Genomic DNA, 20,930 nt, shown 5'->3' with positions numbered 1-20,930 from the left:
ACCTCAGGAAGAGCATCGTCTTCTGAATCCAGGAACTGATACTCTACTGTGTTTCTGGGAGAGAGAGAAAGAAGAGAGAGAAGAGGGGAAAAAAAGTAATATTTAGGCATCCTTTCAGAGACTTTTGTCTTGCAGTGTAAAGATTTAGTAGTGAGACTATATTTTTAAAAGTCTTGAAAATATTCAAGTATTTCGAATTCTGAACAACTGTTCAGACATGCCTTTCTCCTTAATTAAGAGGATTCTGGACTCCTCTATTAGAATATTGTAAACATCACAAATTCTTCCTCTACTTCAGTAGGAATGAAATAGATTACATGCCCTATCAGTAAGCTGGAACCATTAAATTAGACTGTGTAGGCTTTTTGTTGTAGCATCCACAGTGGCAGATGTTGATGAGCTATTCACTACATGAAAGATTTGTCAGTTTGTGCTTAGTGGAAGCAAGAAATACTTTGCAATGTCTAGTCTTGGTGAAAAATAGCATGTATTGTGCTCAGGTAAGCAAAGGCCTGTTTGTTGCTGATGCTTCTCTCAAGAAGCTGGAAGTTAAAACTCCAGGATCTTTCTGTTTAAAATTTGTCTGCATGTTTTCTTTATACTCTTGATTTCAGCATTCCAGTAGCAAGTACATGACCTGGCAGTCAAGCTCCAGAAATGGAATGACTGCAATGATACAGTCTTCATAGGATTTTGCTTCCAAAGGTTCAGCAATAACATAAACCAAAATTGATCAGGCCTTCCGTAGATGGTCAGCTGTGTTTCACCTGAAGATAAAGGCTAGAGACTGTATTCTATTAATAACTCCAGGGGGCAAAAAAAGTGTTCCATCATCTCTGTTTGTTAGGACCATGTTTCTAGGTATATTTTCTGATTATTTGACTCCAGTGGTGGAGTGCATGTCATATTTACATCTTTTGACCAGATTTCCTCTAACATGTAGTCACTTCTAAAAACCTCCATTTTTTCTGTAATGAAGTTACAAGTGTGCTTGCTATGGACAGAAGTTGCTCCTGGTTTCCTCTTACCCACTGCACAGTAACAGCTGCCGGTGCACTGTGTTTACAGCACCATGGTCAGCTGCCCCAAGTGACATGTTTGGGGACCAGGCGGGCAGCTGTTTGCTGTCTAAGTACCATGGACAGCGATTGTTCAAACAGGTCATGCATGATGAATTTCCAAAGACTGCAACTGCTCTCAGAAGTGCTTACCCTTTGGGATGGAAGATCGTTTCCATGTGGACAGCCAGAATGCATCTGGACCTTCTTCGGGATCCTGAGTTTGCTGATGCATGTACAACTGCTCAGTTATTCAGCAATTGTTACTTTCCCCCAAGGGATCTCAGGTTATATTTTCTCTATAGCTGAAGCTGGACTTTTGTGATTGAGCAAACATTCTGTGATTTTAACACCAGTGTGTCTTTCGACTCCATCCCAGAAGAATAGTCCTTGTTTTCTTTGATTCAGATGGAGAAACTTTGGTTGTTAAAACTTTGCCCAGAGTCTCTCAGACTCTTCAGTGTCTATTCTGAGCTTTTCGATTTTGAGTTTCAGAGGGACAACGAAATACTCAATAGTATCACAGGTTTTAAATTCCATGTGCAATAGTCAAACTGGCTTAATGTATTTTTTGAAATTCCTCTTCCTTTTATGAAGTGAAAAGTAATTTCTTGCAATTCATGTTTATTTTATGATATAGTTAAGTATCTTATTTTTTTTCTGTTCATTTCTGAATGAACTGATAGACTGTGGCTGGCCATTCCAAAAGCTGGGTGATCTTAATGAAAAAACTATTTAAGCAGGTCATGTATTTAATCTCTCTGTATTAGGGACTTTATTTGATTTTGTTTTGCTGTTGCCAAGAGACTATTAAACACAGCATTCATATAATATTGCTGATAGATTCAATTGGAAAAACAGAAAGATAAATAGTATTAGCTTAGTTTTTAAGCATTAATAAGATGAAATATTCACTACTTTTTTTTTTATAATATATAAATGTGTGATTGATGTATTCATTCCATGCCTGCAGCTGTCATCATTTTGTGGGAGAGGAAGAAAAGCCTTTTGATAAAAATACTTCCTTTTAACAGAATTGCTTTTGGATTAGTTACTAGTTATATTTTATTTATGTTTTGATGCTTTTTTGAGCTTCCTTAAAGTTAATGAGAAACAAATGTGAAGTTTTGGGTTTTTTTAAAATGTCATCTTTGGTGCTGCTAAATAAACTTTGCTCTGTGTCTGCATAATCATAGTGATATCCAAATCCATGTGTCTGTAGACCAAGAAAATTGCCGAAATTTGAATGTCATGTTCTCTACTTAATTTTATTCTGCCCTTCAGTCCCTCCATCTCTACTAGTCACCCACTGAAATCTACATTTACCACCGTACGTTTTCATATACCATCTGTATACCTATGTTCATCCTTCTTCATGTCATCAACCTGTCTTCATTCTGCATTCCTCTGTTCCACATTTTCATATGTTCACATCTTCCCATCTACCCTTTTTCTGCTGAACATGATGCTTCACTTTCCTCATACTTTGTTGACTTCTATTTTACCTGCAATTCAGCCAAACTCAGGACTTTGAGAGGAACCATCTTTTTAGCACATCAGCTGCTAAACAATCACTAGCTAACTATGAGCTGGCCTTTTTTTATTCCAGTATAAAACAACCTGTTCTTATTTTAGGTTGCCCTCCTTTAGAAAGGCTCTGTTTGAAAGTAAGTTCACATAGTGCTGTCATCCTCTGTATAACTCTGAGCCCAGCTTCCAAACATAAAACTATGTGGGAATAAATTGTTCTTCAAATTCATGGTCTTTCTAACTCTACAGGAAACATTAAGTCTAGGTAGACATTCATAATGGGATTCAACGTCTTTTAGGTTTCTGTTCTCTTTGTTGGGATTGAAATAAAAATTTTAGTGTTTCATACTTTTTATCTTTTGTACTCTTTCTGTTCCAAGTCATCAGTTCAAGTTTTCTTTCTTTGCATCTCGAACACCCTGTCATTTTTTTCCCTTCATTTTTGCTGAAATGGAAAACTTATTTTCTTCTGTCTGTCCATATTTGGGAGACAAAAGGGTTAGACCTTTTCAAAGCTCTCTGGAAAACCGTTTGGAGAGGTCTATTCTTTATTGAGCCTGAGTTTGATGGGTGAGGAGTAGGCCTTTATTTCTTTTGTAATTCCCTAGACAGTGATCTTGAGAGTGCTGTAGCAACATTGATTCTGGTAACTGTACTAGAATATCAGCCATACAATGCTTCAATTGCTTCTGGGGTTTCTATGCTTAGGTAGAGTTCTCAGAACATATTTTACTGCTACATTTCATTGCAATATATTTTGTATTCATAAAAAATACACACTTACGTTATTGTATCTACACAACTGTAATTCTGTAATTATATATTAAATTAATAATTCTTATTGTTTGCTAATTTCTGAGTTTAAATGAAGAGAGGGTCCCTGATCTGTTTCCCCAGAAGAGCATAAACTTATCTATCTGGTGCAGTCTTTCAAACCTTTGTTAGTTTAATGTGTAATATGTTTCTTGGCTCTAATTTTCTAGAGTATGTGAACCTAGTGAATATATTTCACAGTGATTAAAATACTTATAGTACATATGTATGTTTTCAATGCTGCATGACCATGTACTGATACAGAATTAATTTATTTTTATATAGGGGATGTCCCACTTTGGTGCAAGCATTACCAGGTCCTAGTACACAAGTTACTGCTGGGAGCAACCACACAGCTATTCTCTTAATGGATGGCCAGGTTTTCACATTTGGGAGTTTCTCAGTAAGGAAATGTTATTTGCTTATGGGAATAAGATAATATTGTTGTGTTGTTCAGAGACCTGTGAAGATTGCTTATACTTGCTCTTACAGAGCTGTGCATGACTTCTGCATGTCTTCAGTGCCCATTATGTTTTAAAATGTAGCCTTTTATAAAGTTCTGGTTAGAAAAGCATAATGCCAGGAATTCTTGGGATTTTTTTTTATATATTAATGAAGATGGTGTTTTACAACAGTGTTATTTTGTAAGGTGCACCAGTTTTCTCAAACTCTTACTGTTTCAAGCTTGGTTCTAAGTAAATGTTGTCTATTCTCTTACCTGTCTCCATTTGATAGAAAAAAGTGTCTTGGTTTCTTCCATAGAAACAGCAGTGAGTTGCAGAAATTCTGCTTACAATTGAGGGGAGGGGTTATTGCTTAGTATAACACAACACAACTCCAGTAGTCTTCTTTCATATCTACATGGTGTATATTTTCCCATGTCCATGTGGTATCCATCCTTATATACACTAAACAAGCATTTAAATATTGTTTACTTCCCGCTGTGCCTCCCTGTGTTTGCGAAGATTCCCCTTAAAGCGATCTCCGTAGGGTCATTCTCTCCAGTGTTTTTATTGGGGTCTTTTTTTGCAAAAGCTAGAACATAGGTATTGACCTATTTTTGCTTACTTTACGTACTGCCAAACACAACAGGAGAGAAATTTCAACCTTTGAAATTTTTTTACCAAAAAAAATACTTTTTTACAAGTGAAGACTGAAATTTTGAAAGTAGAAAGTAATATCCTGAATTAAAAGTGAGTAATATTTTGTTGCTTTTCAAACTTTAAGCAAGAGCTTTGATGTCTGTGTTCCTCTCAAGACTGACATGGATATGTAAAGGTTTAAGCTTTGTTGTCTTGTGCTGAAAGCTGAAAACCTGAAACCCTGAAAAACCAAATCCCCTCTCAGAAATGGGTTATGAAAGCTTGTCGGTTGACTGAGGGTTTGTCCCCTTTCTCTAAAAGAAAAAATAAGTTTGGGCTGTATTTAGACCACTTGATTTTTTTGTGCCTGCTTTTAATATTGTAGTACTGGAAAGTTTGCTGAAAGCTTCATAAAGTCAAGACAAAATCAAAACAAAGCATGTTACTTGAAGATGTCTTCACTAGGTTTACTTATATTGTTATGAAGAAGTAAAGATGAGTAACGTGCTGAACAAAAGGCATTTGATGTATATAATTTTTCTTTGCTCTAAAAATTTTGACTTCACTGGCATGCAATGCATTTTCTGTGCCTGAGTGAGGTAGGTGGAGCATAAGCAGTTTCTGGCAGCAGTTCTTTCATACTTGGGCGCAGTAGAAGAACTGTTGTCTCAGTAACTAGTTGTATATAGAGGTAAGGCCCTAGATCTCCAGATAACTGTTAATGAACATGTGCAAAAGTGCTTGCTGAGGCACTTTATGCTTTTTTTAGCTCAAGTTTGATATGCTGATTGATTTCTAGGTACTTTGAAGAGGTATTTGCTCTATAAAACTTAGTCCATATAAATTCAGAATTCAATGGAACTTGGACTGTATCTGAATATATGTGAATCTGTCTAAATATAGATATTTTTTCTTATGAATATATTCCTTATTTAGCGCTGACATTAATCAGATATTGAACATTGTAGAAAAACAATACTTTTATTTTTGATTCTGAAGATGGAGATGAGAGTTATCCATCATGGAGAGTTTGAGTTGTAATTAACAAAAACTTCACTCAAAAACCTAACTGAAAAGGGAGGAATATATCTGTCAGTAGCTCCTTCCTGGTAGTTAAATATGTAACGCTTCACTTGGAGCAGCCATTGTATTTTGAAGGTAGTTTTGTGGTAAATTCTCTTCCAGCCTACCAATTTTGTGTGATAGAACTACTGAAGTAATTTATCTGTCTTTGAGGCTGTTACTGTCACTGATTCTTGCATTCTTTCTGCAGAAAGGTCAGCTTGGCAGACCAATTCTGGATATGCCCTACTGGAATGCAAAACCAGCACCTATGCCTAACATAGGCTCCAAATATGGGCGCAAAGCTACATGGATCGGAGCAAGTGGAGACCAGACTTTTCTCCGGATCGACGAAGCTCTCATTAATTCTCATGTTCTTGCTACATCAGAGATATTTGCAAGCAGGCATATAATAGGTAAGAACTCCTGTATTATTTTAAATGCTTGTAGATATGCTGGAGAAGAAAGTGGGTTCGGTTGTGTAAACAATAGAGCAACAAGTCAAAAACATGAATGAATGAAAATACTTCAGCCTTCTAGTTTTACTGCATATCATGATCCTTTCTTTAGGAAGATGGTTTTTATTAAAAATAATAATGCAAAAATCTAAACTTGCATTTAAATCTTATTAGTATTTTTTTTTGTTGTGACGGTAAATCTGTTCTTCCCTACTGTATTGTAGCATTTTCTAAGCATGAAGCATTAATGAGTGGAGTCTTCATGTTTCTTTGCTCTTTTTGCTCCCTGATCTAGGTTTGGTACCAGCTTCAATATCAGAACCGCCTCCTTTTAAATGTCTTCTGATAAACAAAGTAGATGGCAGTTGCAAAACATTCAATGATTCTGAGCAGGAAGACCTTCAAGGTTCTGGTGTGTGTCTGGATCCTGTCTATGATGTTATTTGGAGGCAAGTGTGGATTATTGCTATTAAAATAGTAATAGAGAAATCCTCTTCAAAGTATTTATTACACTTATTTTTCCTGTAAATGAAAAAGAATTTTTAGTCCTCCATAAATATTTTTCACGTGTTTTTGGATGGTTTGTTCAAGTAACCCCAAAACAAACTTGTTGTCTTGCCTGCATTTTTTAAAATTTATTTTCTTTTTTGCATTATTCTCATTCCAGTCTCATAATATTTTGGGGATTCACATCTGTTTCTTTACTCTTAGAATTCCCTTTTCTCCATTTATTTAACACTTGACTGAGTCGCTTCTTTGCCATATTCAGCTGCCATATGTGTCTGTCTTAAATTGTTGTTCTTCTGTGAGGCTTAGTGGTTAAGACCGCTAGAGAAGGGGTGTAGCAATGGTGTTTTTTTCAGTTCTGACATTTTGGGAGGTCAAAATAAAGATGTTTGTTTAGATGATACAGACGTTCAGACCAATTGTATTTATTTCAGACTTTGGAATGTAGCCTTTGAGCAAATGTAGATAATAAGCCTTTTTTCCAACACAGAATCATGACATCTAATTCTTCTATAACAATTTTAAAACTGTGTTAGCTAAGATTTGGAGAGAAATCTGAACTTTCATCTGAGTTCAAGAGCTTGATGATGTTTAAATTGTTTGAAGACAAAACAAACTAAAGTGATGGAGGGAACCCCACCTAGCCAGCAATCATCTGGAAAAGATGGTATCTCATAGGATCCTGTCTTTAAAATGTACTTGCATCCTACTTTGGATGTCTTCATCCAAAATTGAGATTCAAGAACTTAACAGCCAATTAACATTGAAGCATATGTTCACCAGGCACATTTCTGTATGACACAGGAAATACCTTGAATGCCTGTAGTTCTGCATTTTGCACATCTGCAGGATTGTTTGAATTTCACTGGTTCAGTTCTTATTTAAATTATATGGTGATTAGAAAAAAGAGTAGCACCCACATCTCATAGAGTTCTCTATTTTCAGTGTGTTTAAATCCACTGAAAGACTCAATTTGTGAAATAAACCAGTTACCAATGGCCATGGGAATACAGCACATTTCAGGGGAGGCAAGGCAATGATACTCAACTGGAAGACAGTAAAATAGTTATTCAGCTTGAGAAAGTACAAAGTCACATGTCTGATATTATGAGTGAACATGAATTGAGGTATTTTACTGTCTTGCAGTATTTTGGGAACTGTAGAACTAAGTCTAGAGCTTAAGTACTTAACTGAAGAGTGGACTTTTGAGACTGCAGATTTATTTATCTTTTGTATCCCATTCTTGTTCAATAGAAAATATTAAAACAGTCTGAAGAAGAGACAGGTTAATAAATATGCCTAGTAATAGTTAAATAATTGGTATATTATTATTTCTGGACATCTTAATTCATGTCTATTTAAATGATAGATTCAGTTTCTTGTACAAGAGAGCATTCTGATGACGTGCAGCTTAAACATTTCTTCAAAGCTTTGTGACTTAATTTCTTAGTGAAATTCAAGTGGTTGTGGAATGTCATGTGTGTATAAATTTGAACGTTGCTAACTTGCTAAAATTCTGAATACATATGGTGCCCTTTAATATTTTTAGTTAAAACTATTTATTTCTCCATTAGATTTTTAAAAGCGTACCAAGTGAAAGTTCCTTTTGTGCTTCTTCAGAACACTCCCATAGACTTATGTCTTCTTGCTGTTTTTTCCTTTTACATAATGGTTTCAAAGATTTCTTTTTCTATGTGTTAATCTATATTATAGAAAGTCTTTGTATACCCTTGTTTATAGTGCCCTTTTTTATAATCTCTTAAAAACTCATGAGGCAATGTTACCCATTTTAAAAAGCCCAAACAAAATAGGTTGAATTCCTCAAGATTTTTTTTTTCTTGTTTGAAGGTAAGCCTATAAATTTCACTTGGCATCTTTAAAATTTTTGAGCACATCTGCCATTCTATTTTGTACTTTGCTAGTTACTTCATACTTCTTAATAGATAATACTGTTTTAACATTTATTAGCTTTAAAAAATGTCTTAACATTTTCTGAAATTTCTAAACCCATAATATGACTGTTTGACTTAAAGTATAATAATGTTTTTCATATTTCATTATATTTTCATTTGCTGTAGTGTTATGCTAGTGAAGTTTTCATGTATTTATGATAGTGATGATCAATTTCAAGAGTTTATACCAGCAGGTCTACATTTTGCATTAAATACCTTAAAAATTAATTATTGGTTAGGTTATGTATTTTTTCAGTAGATGAAAGGTTTTGTTTCTTCTTGCTCTAGGTTTCGCCCAAATGCCAGGGAACTGTGGAGTTACAACGCAGTAGTTGCCGATTCCAGGCTTCCCTCAGCTCCAGACATGCAATCCCGGTGTAGTATTTTGAGTCCAGAACTTGCTCTGCCAACAGGTTCCAAAGCTCTAACCACCAGATCTCATGCAGCTTTGCATATCCTAGGTATACATTTACAGATCCTGAGTCAGAACTTTAGATGAAATGAAGTAGCATAACTTCATGTATAAACAAATTGTAATCTAAAAACTTCCTGACTTTTTTCAGTTAAAATTTTACTTTGCAGTCTTTCACCATTGCTCTTAACTACATCAGACAAATTATAAAAGTTATCTTCTGCCATCTTAATAATGTTAGAGCATTTTAGAGTTCTGGTGAAACTTGATGTTAGATGCCTGCATAACCAAGTAAGAGACCTTCCTAGATGACCTTTTTGGAAAGTCTGCAGAATAAAGTCAATACTGTAAAGTTGGAATCTAAAAAGAAAGAACTCAGACCTAAAAAAACTGATCTTCAATAAGTTATTTTTATTTTAAAGTAAATGCAGTATATAAAATTAAAATAGAATCTTTGCAGTTTTGTATAATGAGTCACTAAGAGCAGAATTATTTCCTTTCGTAGTTTTTTTTTTGGTCTAAAAATGCAAAACTTAAGTATACTGTGTTCATGTATAAACTGGCCACATGCAACACACCCAGTACTTCAAAGCACACTTTGGAAGTTGTTTTAACTCATTTGTCCTCTGAATATGATAAGTCATCTGTTCCTTGACCTGCTCACTTCCTTGTGTGCTAGAGATGTGATAGCTTTCAACTTGAACAGTACTTTTTTGTGTCCGTGTCAAAGTAAGGCAAGTTAGGTACTTATGTGTATGAAACAAAACACCTTTTGTGAAGACTTTCAGATCTGCTCATAATTCAGTTCCTACTTCAACTGTGTTTGGGTAATATTGTAAGTGTAAAAAGGAAAAAAATTATTTCTGGCATATTATTTGCCATTGGAAAAGTTGCAAAGTAGGTTTAATCACATTGGTTTGTTCTTCTGGATAATAAATTAAGTTTATGTTAAGTAGCAAGCTTTGAGATTCTGCAGCTATGACCCTTTACCTCATCAAAAGTATTAAACTAGTCGATAGCTGTCTTAGTTTGAAAGACTGTTGTCTGCTATAGAAGGCAGGTGCCTCCCTTGGAATGGAAAATGTAAACCCACTCCCTCCAAATTATTATAATTTTGAAATTACGGGGCTCTCAGATGAAGATATGAGAATAGGAATAACAGTTCTTTACTACTGTGTACAATAAAGCAAGCAAACAATGACGACTATGAAATTAACAACAGCCAGAACACAAACCCAATAACAGTTCTCTTGGCTGCAGGCACTTTCCTCTTGGTGCAGTTCTGGGCACGGCCATCAGGGGCGCTGCTGGCTCCTGGCCGGGCAGGGCAGGTGCGATAATTCCCCCGCGCCTGCAGGGGGTGCTGTGGTGCGGGCTCAGGGAGCACACAGGTGGGATGGAGGGATGGGAGAGAGGCTTTCCTTCACAAACCCCTGGGACACTCGATCCCAATGCCCCAGCAGGACTCTTGGATGCACCAAGCTGGGCCAGCAAGATGTCTCAGAAAGCAGGGGGTGCAGGGCTACAGTGCAGTGAAAAACTCAGAGCAGTGCCGAAGAAGTGGCAGGAGTGGGCAGCGGCAGCCTGGCCCCCAGCAGGGCAGGGAGAGGTGAGCTCAGGATCCTGGGCACCTGAGCAGAGGGTGATAGGTCCCTCTTTTAGTGAGGTAGGTGATCATAAGGTCCCAGATCAGTGGCTGCTCTCATGAGCAGAGGCTTACCCCACAGCAGAAGCAGCAGCTCTGGGCTGGGCTCTGGCAGCAGCAGCGAATTCCCTTCCCTGAGGAAGAGCTTCAATCCTCTTCCAAAGCCAAGAGAGAGAGCTGCAGCTGCTCCAGCCCCTGTTCTTTACCTGCCCAATTCTCGCAGTATCTCTGGCCCTTGGAGAGAAACTCCAGATAAGAGGAGTGCAACCAGATGCCCTTCTCCCCTGAGCTTGGCCATTTCATTTTTCTGAAGTACCCAGTTGTTAGTGTTTCCTAGCAACTTAGGGGAAAAATTTCTATAAGTAAAAAGGAGCAAAAGGAAAGAAACTAACCCCTAACAGAAGCATATGTGTGGTTTAGGTTTGATTGCTTTTATTTTAATTTCAGTTTCAACGATTATAATCAACAGTGAGAGAATTTGGGTTCTATTTGTTTTTGCTCTCTTTTAGGTTGCCTTGATACTTTGGCTGCTATGCAGGACTTAAAAATGGGTGTTGCAAATACAGAAGAAGAGACTCAAGCAGTAATGAAAGTTTATTCTAAAGAAGACTATAGTGTTGTTAACAGATTTGAAAGTATGTACATACTAAAATTCTATAGCACAAGCTGATCAGCTTGCAGAACAACAGACTAAGATTAATATATTTTTGTTGGGTTTTTTTCCTGCAGGTCATGGAGGAGGCTGGGGTTATTCAGCCCATTCAGTAGAAGCCATCCGTTTCTGTGCTGATACAGATATATTGCTAGGTGGTCTTGGTCTCTTTGGTGGTAGAGGTGAATACACTGCTAAAATAAAGGTAGGAGTTCTTGTTTTGTTTTAAACAATAGTATGTCTCAAAAACACAACTTAAGTAAAGCTATCTAAAACCATGATTAGTTTTATTTCTTGATTAATGTTTTACTGTATGTGGATAGCATAATGCAGGCACAGTGGATGAAGCAGAGAACTGAAAATTACCATCCTTACTTTTCATGAATTGGCCCATTCTTGCCTTCACTAAATGCTGTGCCATCTTAGAGATATCTTGGGAAGGTATTTTAGTGGTCTGAATGGTTCTGTGATCTGTTCACACAAAGCTCCAAGGTCCAGCAGCAGAAAAGTGGTGTTGTGGTCTTCAGGTTAAAATCACATCTTATGTGATACATGATGAGCTGTTCTCAAAGAGCAGAAAGAGAGTCCTTATCAGGAGCTATTGCTTTCCACTTTCCCTGCTACTTCTTTCTCAGTCTGCTGTCTGGATAGCTTCTGGGCTGGGGTTCTTCAATTGAGAGAAAATGGCACCAATTGCAATTAACTCTATGCCAGATGTAGGCATGATTACAGGAGGAACATGTGTGCTGATTATTTTAAAATAAATAAATCTGGCTTTGGATAAATAAACCTCACAGAAACACACAATGTGGTGTCAGAACCCTGGTTCTGGGTAAGTGTTCTCTGCTCCTATATATAATAAGGATTTTGGTAAAAGAAGGTGTTATATATGAGATTTCTATTAGATGTTTGTGTTTGTATATTCAGAACATGTTATTGTTGTTACTTGTCATTTAGTGAATTACTGAATTTTCTTCCTCTATTTTCAGATGAATAGGTATTGAGGTTTGCTCTAGGTAAATGGATGACACATGCTTAGCAGTAAAATTTGCATAAGTCAACAGGAGAGCCAAAATAAGTAGTTGCAGTTTATTCTAGTTTAACATAATGACTGAGAATTGCAAGTGACTAAGTACAGCCAAGAAACTTAATGTTAGTCATGCCTTTTAAATGTGAGAGGTAATAACGTTGTGATAATACTTTAATTTTATATTTTCAATTTGTTTAGTATTAGCTTATAGCTAAGATAAGATATAGATAAGATATAGCCAAGATAAGATTTGCCAATACTGCCAGAATTAAGCTGTGTATTAAACAGGTGTTTGCAAGAGAAGCCATAGACACGTACTGTGGTCCTTTTTCAAAATCATCACACTGTAGAAATTATTTTTAAGTAAGAAAACAAAGTTCTCTTGGGTATCATGTTTTGTCCCAGTCACCAACTGTTTATAACACTATTGACTGTCTCTGCTAAACTGTCAAGCTTTCCCTTTCCAGAGAAGCTGAGTGTATCTTTTGTTTATATAGTGCATTTCAGTCAGTGATAGAAAACCTGAAACTTCTGCCCAACTTTGCCTTTTTTAGATGCTCTGCTTTTGTCTTGTTTGCAAGATTAGGGAGTTTATCCACTTAAAAATATATCTGGACACAAGGCTGGGAGGTCATTGTTAACTGCTATTTCTTAACAGTTAATGCCTGACTTCCAAATGGGGTTTTGCCTGTCAGTGATATTAAGTACTAGTTATTTTTTTGGAAGGAAGAGTAGTATACAATTTCCAGAATGCCAGACAAGAAAAAATGGTGTTATGAAGTTTCTAACATCTAAGACATAATTTTACCTTGTTTTATTACTTCACCAGTTGTTTGAATTGGGTCCAGATGGGGGAGATCATGAGACAGATGGAGACCTCCTTGCTGAGACAGATGTCTTAGCATATGATTGTGCTGCCAGGTAAGATGTTAAGCTTACCTACTCATTCCTGCTTCTTGGTCTTTATTTTTGCTTCCCCAACACATTTCAGTATCACTTTAAATATCAACAGAGATGGTCTACATCATTAGAATTTTGCAGCAAGTAAAACACTTGAAGCATATAGGAAAATAGTAAAACACCAGGTATGTCCCCAAACCATTATGGTATTTAAATTAAAAGAAGAAAAAATAATCAAATTCTTGCTCTTGTATACATCCAAGTCAAATCTTATCTTCCTGTGTTGAGACCTCAAGATAAAATATTGCAGCACCTCTTTCGTGCATATTGTTGGGGTTAGCCACATGGATTCCCTGTAAAGAAGTAATTTAAATTTCAAATGATACGTGATTAATTCTTTCAGGTTTAAGTCTTACATATCAGTCCCCTGAATATATATTCTATTAATTTCTTTAATAATTATTGTAATTACTAAGAATTTATGTATAAGTTCTTGTAATTTACAAACATTTTCTGAAATCAATATTAAATAGCATTTTATAATTAATACTTTGCTTGTAGTATTATATATTAAATGTAATTTGGTTTATGTGTGTTAATTTAACATAATGTCTCCTTACCCTGTTTGGCATTGTTACAATTTTCACAGTTCAAGATCAAGCGTGTCTTAGTCATTTTTAGGTCCTTCTGAACTATTATTTTTTAATTACTATTATATTATTGGATTAAAAACTTTTAGGTTTTGAATATAAATAGGTACAACTTAATACCATTACTTCTCAATTTCTTTTATGATTAGGGTGTAATTTGTTAAGTTAATGTAGAAAATAATTCACATCTAACATTTTCCAAAATTTACTTCTCCCAGAGAGAAATATGCAATGATGTTTGATGAGCCAGTACTCCTGCAAGCTGGCTGGTGGTACGTAGCCTGGGCAAGAGTGTCAGGACCTAGCAGTGATTGTGGATCTCATGGACAAGCCTCTATTACTACAGATGATGGGTATATACTTTTTTTCTTTATTTTTAATTGGGAAAGGAAGAGCTCTAATAAGACTTGAATAATAACTGGGTTGTTTCTCTTTCAGTGTTGTATTTCAGTTTAAGAGTTCCAAGAAATCAAATAATGGTACAGATGTGAATGCAGGGCAGATTCCGCAACTACTATACCGGTAATACTTCAACTTCTGGAACAGTTTACTGACATGTTTTTTAAATACAAATATTAAATTAACTGTATTTTGTGAAAGTATTTTTGTATTAAGCAAAGGGAATTAGTATCTGAAAAATGTGGGGAAAGCTTAGTGTCTTTGAGAAAAGTAATGAAATTATGCCCACATTTACTTCCTCTTATTTTTCTTGCAGTCATCCTGCATGAGTCTTGAGATTTTCATTTACATCCATAGAACCTCACAATTTCATATAACATGAGTAATATTTTTTTGCTAGTTGGGAAGTACTCTCTTTGATTGTCCTCAGTTTAGGAACTGTATAGTTTTGAGCAGACAATGTTAATGAAACAAAGCCAAAATCAACAATGAACTGTGCTTTACAGTAAGGTACCATAAACTTAAAATTACCGTGATAAATGTTATGTGTTTTAATGATCAGGAACTCTTTCACTGTATTGATAGTATATTTTACAGATTTTCTCAGATACATACATGACATAATTTTTATATTTTGTGTGTGTATATAATTCTCCTGGCCTCCGTGCTAATTCTGAGACTTAGAATTCTTTCATAGCAGTTCTCTTGCTATGTCCTTTTCAAAGTTCTTTCACAGAACAGCTTACTTCTGCCATTAAGCTTTCTGTCCATAGATGCCCTGTTCCTCCAGGTGAAGGTTTCATTTTGATGTATATGAAGTCCTGGCATGACAGAATCATCATTTGGGTGATTTCTATGGAGAGATGGCTGTAGCCAAAGGGCAAACAAGCCTTGAGGCCTTTGAAGGTCAATGAGTAGCACAAAAGGGAAGGTGCTGCGGTGATAGGTGCTGTCTGCATTTTTAACCTCCACATGTATTTTCCCTTCATAAAATGTTTTTTTAACGAGTAACATTTCTAGTCATGAGGTCATCTGAGGAAATACAGTAGATACTTGTAATAGTTGCATGTAATTAAATCTCCTCCTCATTTTCAGTTGTCACAGTACTGCCAGTTGAACAGAATTCAAGATACTTGGTTACTGGTCTAGAATGATTAGGAAACTGGAAGAAGTTATGTTGAAACTGAAGTTTTTTTTGAGAATTAAAACTTTTTTTCACTTTGGTTTTTTTTTTTTTTTTACCCACTTGAACAAAAAACTACAAGAACAAAACACCAAACCCAACCCAGAACTCTACTAAAAGTAAAACTTGGAGATTTTAAGTAAGTTCTAAAATTGTTCTTCCAGGTTGCCAACAAGTGATGGCAGTGCATCCAAAGGAAAACAGCAAACTAGCGAACCCGTACATATTTTAAAGAGATCTTTTGCCAGAACTGTCTCTGTGGTGAGTACTATCAAGAATCTTCTGTCTTTCCTGCAAGTTCATTCATGGTTAGGAAACTGAAAGATGTAGAGATAATTTGGAAATAATGATGGTTTTGTGCTCGCTTTCTCAAGCAGAAGTTAGGTACAGTGACAGCATATTTTATTTTTCACTTTTTCTGAAGATTTCATTTTGGTGTTCAACACCAAATACTTCTATTTTGCTTTCTAAAGTACAACTTCATGGAGTTCACCACATACGATAATAATGGTAGAAACAAAACTTTTTAAATCCTCAATTTTTTTTGTGATCTATCATGCACTTCTGTTTAACTTTCAAGTACTGTAAATGTCATGTAGTGGCCATGGTCCTGCAGATCTTAACTGTTTAAAAATTATGTGAAGACAGCCCAAATAATACTTTATGGCAGGAATGTATTATGTCAAAAGTCGGTCTTTCTCTCTTCTGTAGATAAAGTAAATAAAGTTTACTGAAAAATCTCCTTTACAGGTGAATGTATTTTTTAGTTCTTAAATAACTGAGAGGCTTCCACACATAATATTCTAGTTAGGTTATAGGTAGATTTTATTTAGTATTACAGTGAAGTGTTCCCTGCATTCTCAGTGGGTTTTTTTATTCTCAAGCAGATTAGGATTTGTGTGTGGCATGGTAGATATGTATAGACATAATGTGTTTTCATAATAAACATAGATATAGATGCTATTTGCCTTTTGTGTAATACTGATGCAGAACAGTAATTTCTTGTTTTTTAACACTAAATCTGTTTTTGGTATCCTTCATACCTGGAAATAGGAATGCTTTGAATCTTTACTGAGCATTCTTCACTGGAGTTGGACCACACTGGTGCTGGGAGTTGAGGAACTTCGTGGGCTTAAGGGTTTCCAATACACTGCTACTCTTCTGGATTTAGAAAGGCTGCGTTTTGTGGGCACTTGCTGCCTGAGATTGCTGAGGGTCTACACCTGTGAAATATATCCAATATCAGGTATTCCTCTCAGTTCACTTGTTTCATATTTATTAGCAAATAATCTGCAGAATATTTCTGGTTTGATCTAAGTGTTCATGTAGGATATGATGTAAAAGATTTGCTCACATAGATGGTTTTATTAGAGCAATTAAAAGACTTACTGTCAGGAACAGGAAATTTTCAGTTGTCTGCATAACTAAGTATCCTAGTACCACATGTTTACACTGTAACCAGTGTATTTTAAACTTAATTTCCTGTTTGATTTGTCAGTTGAGTTGTGTTTAGACTATTTGTTTCTTCTTTCTTTCCATTTCTGGACATAGTTTGCTGTGGTGGTGAGCACAGTGTGAATTTGAAAGATTGTATGTTTTTCTTGCCTGTACTTTAACAATGCTCATTAAAACACAGTATATATTATAATAAGATCAGAAAAGTGGGAGTTTTTAATACTCAGGTTTCTTTGATAGAATTTAACACCCTTTCACTGTTTTACTTTTGAATTTACTTCTCTGTATGTAGATTCAATAATGTTTCTAAATTCCAAATTTTTCTATTTGCATGTAAAATGCGCATTTTAACATGAAAATATTTCATTATTGTACATTTAATGCTTCTGTTTGTGTAATCTTCTAGCTACAGCTAAGGCAGTTGTAGAAGAAACCAGCAAACTAGCAGATTGCATTGGAAAAACTAGGACCTTGCTGAGAAAAATTTTATCTGAAGGAGTTGACCATTGCATGGTGAAGCTGGACAATGATCCACAAGGATATCTCAGTCAGCCTCTCAGTCTGTTAGAAGCTGTCCTTCAGGAATGCCATAATACATTCACAGCTTGCTTCCATTCATTCTATCCAACACCAGCTCTCCAGTGGGCATGTCTTTGTGACTTGCTGAACTGTTTGGACCAGGTACAGTAAAATGGCACAAGTAAATACTACAGCTTAGCTTGCTCTTTTGCTGAAATTGAAGCCCAGTAATACTTAAAACTGTTACTGATTTTTTTGCACCTATCCTGATTTGCTACTTGAGTTCTGTTGTTCTGTTGTGCTTTGGACTTTTTTTTTTTTTAAATGACTGGGTATTGGATTTATTTCTGGTTTTGTTTCTTTGGGGTGTTCTCTAAATTTAGTTCAGTAAGAGCCTAGGAACTTTGTCGTCTTTAGCTTTTAAGATTTTCTGCGGGACAGTGATGAAAATTTGTGGTGCTGGTAACTGTCAGCACCTGCTTTTCCAGTGTTGAGGCCATGCCTTATATGTGCTTACTCTTGCTGCATGTTGCCTAAAAGCATCCATGTGGTATTTTTTATCACTAATACTTGAGTAATTCCTCATTATTAAGCATTTAACAGTGCTCTGATCCAGCCAAGTACATGAGAAGCAGCTGGAAATATTATTCTATAATCAACTTTTTTCTTTTGCTTACTGAGAATGAGTATCCCACATCAAACAGTGTAGTTGGTTGTTTGCATTCCTTGTGGTGAGATGTAAGCAGTTTGCTGCTTTGCATGAAAATTCATTTAGCATATACAGTTTCAAGGAAGAATCTGTTCTTCAATGTATTACTCTAATTAAGTTAATTATAATTGTTAATTATAAGAAAAGCCTTATCTTCAAAGGATACCGTCATTTCAAAAGTAATACTAGACAGGTTTGTTATTTTAGAATATGCCAACCAAGATATTTTAATTACTTCAGTTTTGAAGATCTAAATTCAACCTTATGAGAGAAGGCAATCTTAAATTCATAGGAAAGCTTTCTCTAAATTATTTTTATTAATTACAATAAAGCTGGAAAGTTCCTTTCAAAAGTAGTTTTTCTGTTGTTTCAGTGCAGTGCCATTCTTTTAATTTCTTTTTCTGTCCTAAGGATATCCAGGAAGCAAACTTCAAGACCTCCAGTAGCCGTCTCCTTGCTGCTGTCATGTCTGCTCTGTGCCACACGTCGGTGAAGCTGACCTCCATCTTTCCCATTGCGTACGATGGAGAGGCCTTGCTGCGCTCCATGGTCAAACAAGTCAGCACTGAGAACGACTCTGCTCTGGCCCATCGCTTTCCTCTTCTGGTTGCACACATGGAAAAGCTGAGTCAGGTCAGGATGTATTCTAAAAATTTAATATTTCTTTTACTTTGCAACAAAAAGCTGTTACATACCTGCAAGTTTTTGCTTGATAAAGATGGACATGAATTTGCCTAAGTGTTTCCTTTCTGAAAGGCTTATTTCAGAAACTTCTTTTTTTACAATTTTCAAATTTTTATCTGAAATATTCCAACTGTTTTTTTGTTGGATAATGTCTAAGCAGCATGGTTCTCATCTTTGAATATTAAATTGGAAGAAATATCCTTTGGAGTAGTATTCCGTTGCATAGTGTTTTCTGCAGTGGTTTTTTAGCTTTTTCATGTGATCACAAGGAGGAGCATGTAAATAGATGTGGTGTTTTGAGGAAGAGTCAACACAACTTGAGTAATAAAAAGTCATGGCCCAAACTGGAGTTTTTAAAGGGATCATTAAGGGAATCCCAGTTCATGCTGTTTTAGCAAAGATTTTTAAACAGTTTCCTGATCAAAGGCTCTAAAATGCTGTATTGTTGCAGTTCTGTAATTTTAGAATTGATTTACAGGAATGAGAAGGGTATAGATAATAATCAGGGAAATGGGACTTCAGTTTGGAAGACAACAGGGGTAAAATAATATGAAATTACGAATTATGCAAGAAAAGTAAATAAAGGATATAAATAGTAAATAAAGGTCTACCATTACTGGAAGTTTAGAGCAAAAGGTATGGTCAGAAGTTTTCTGCTCTTCATAAAATACACAGTTAAGCTGCGGGACATATTCCTGTAGGCCAGTATTGTGCTGAAAGCTTTCATGGACTTTGAAAGCACCAGTGCAAATTAATGAAGGAAAAAACCAACCAGGCACTATTAAAAGTAAATATAATATTTGTCTTGGATATAGCAGCCTCCTGACTGTAAAAGAGGGAAAAGTGTTCTGTACAGGTTTGCTTCACCTGATTGACTTCCATATTTATTCACTACTTGGATATTTTCTGGGGATACAAAGGGGTGAGAGATAAACGTTGGATTTTCATCAGGAGAGCTAATTTTACTTTTCTTATTGGAAGTTATTTTCAGCATGGTTAACTGTTATAAGAAACAGTGGATGTCACTGCTAAACAGAAGACACAATAGATGCCTAAGCTTAGATTTGTTTCATAGTCTTCTTTCATCAAAGAGCACCTGTGTTTATAATCATCCCACCACTGGTTTTGTCTTTGGATAGAAGATTCTTTTTGCTAACACGAAAACAATAAAGCTTCCAAGTTTATTTTTTAAACACTACATAAGAAAATTATATGAGCAGTTTCAAAGAGACGTATCCACCGTGTTTTAATGTTTGCTTTTAAAGCCCTCAGGTTTTATGGCTTTATAGTAGACAAAGAAGAGAACTCTGCTAGGAAAGACACCTGTATATGGCATTTTTCCAATGCAATAAAAAACTTGTCACCACCTCATTCGAGAAATTAGGAACATTAATCAATACTTTTGACAAAGGAATACATGCTATGATAGCTTTGAGAATTTCAATTTTTTTCCACCTTCTAGACAGTGCTTATCTTTATGAAGTCACAGATATTTCACTTGCCTGATACTTATAATATGTGAAAGTTTTTTTTTGTTTTGTTTTGGTTTGTTTTTTTTTTAATAACCATGTCATTAATCATTGTTTTTGTTCATACTGCAGAGTGAAGAAAATGTTTCAGGGATGACAAGCTTTCGGGAAGTGCTGGAAAAGATGTTGGTCATTGTTGTTTTACCAGTACGGAACAGCCTGAGAAGAGAAAATGAACTTTTCTCTTCCCATCTGGTTTCTAATACCTGTGGGTTGCTTGCTAGTATTGTGAGTGAGCTTACAGCATCAGCATTAGGATCTGAGGTAAAGCTGCTTTAAGATCATTTTTACAAGTCTTTCAGGACAAAAATGTTATGAATGTAATACAGGCTGGGATGGGTTTTTTAGAGGTATACACATCTTTCAGAGATTCTGGAATTCTCTGTTTTGAGTAGTACAGATGTTTTGCATAAATTTAAAAGCATTTATACACTGTATTAGGGAAGTACTCTTGATAATCAGCTATTTCATTAGGGCTGCAGAATACTGCAGGTTGTTTAAAATGGCAAATTTTTGAATGCTTTGCTTTTTGCAAAGTTGGATTCCTAATTTTTCCTTCTAATTATCAGAAATACTTTCTTTTTTCTTTAGTCAGTATTCACTAGAAGGCTAAGTAGTTGCATATTCTGTGATTTAGGAATTGATTTTTAAAATTTATCCAGCTGAAAAATCCCCTTTAATTCACTTTATCAAAGTTGCCT

At 35.6% G+C, this 20,930-nt stretch overlaps 1 protein-coding gene across 21 annotated transcripts in view; it reads left to right on the top strand.

Annotated features, from left to right (window-relative positions):
• The window catches only part of MYCBP2 (MYC binding protein 2), a 172,803-nt gene that overhangs the window by 72,285 nt on the left and 79,588 nt on the right, over positions 1–20,930 (top strand). For 18 of the 21 annotated variants that reach the window (XM_056491339.1, XM_056491426.1, XM_056491399.1 and 15 more), the window contains 14 exons: positions 3,687–3,804; positions 5,757–5,961; positions 6,299–6,452; positions 8,751–8,923; positions 11,029–11,154; positions 11,249–11,376; positions 13,031–13,122; positions 13,970–14,104; positions 14,190–14,273; positions 15,498–15,594; positions 16,387–16,579; positions 17,195–17,469; positions 18,428–18,649; positions 20,302–20,493. In XM_056491339.1, the coding sequence (XP_056347314.1) occupies positions 3,687–3,804; positions 5,757–5,961; positions 6,299–6,452; positions 8,751–8,923; positions 11,029–11,154; positions 11,249–11,376; positions 13,031–13,122; positions 13,970–14,104; positions 14,190–14,273; positions 15,498–15,594; positions 16,387–16,579; positions 17,195–17,469; positions 18,428–18,649; positions 20,302–20,493 (2,194 nt within the window). The remainder of the gene's footprint in view (positions 1–3,686; positions 3,805–5,756; positions 5,962–6,298; positions 6,453–8,750; positions 8,924–11,028; positions 11,155–11,248; positions 11,377–13,030; positions 13,123–13,969; positions 14,105–14,189; positions 14,274–15,497; positions 15,595–16,386; positions 16,580–17,194; positions 17,470–18,427; positions 18,650–20,301; positions 20,494–20,930) is intronic. The other 3 variants (XM_056491451.1, XM_056491319.1, XM_056491310.1) reach the window with 1 other exon arrangement.

This window comes from Oenanthe melanoleuca, chromosome 1 (assembly GCF_029582105.1).
Source record: "Oenanthe melanoleuca isolate GR-GAL-2019-014 chromosome 1, OMel1.0, whole genome shotgun sequence".
NCBI lineage: Eukaryota > Metazoa > Chordata > Aves > Passeriformes > Muscicapidae > Oenanthe > Oenanthe melanoleuca.
The sequence above is the reverse complement of the archived record's forward strand: the minus strand, read 5'-3'. Positions and strand labels throughout refer to the sequence as shown.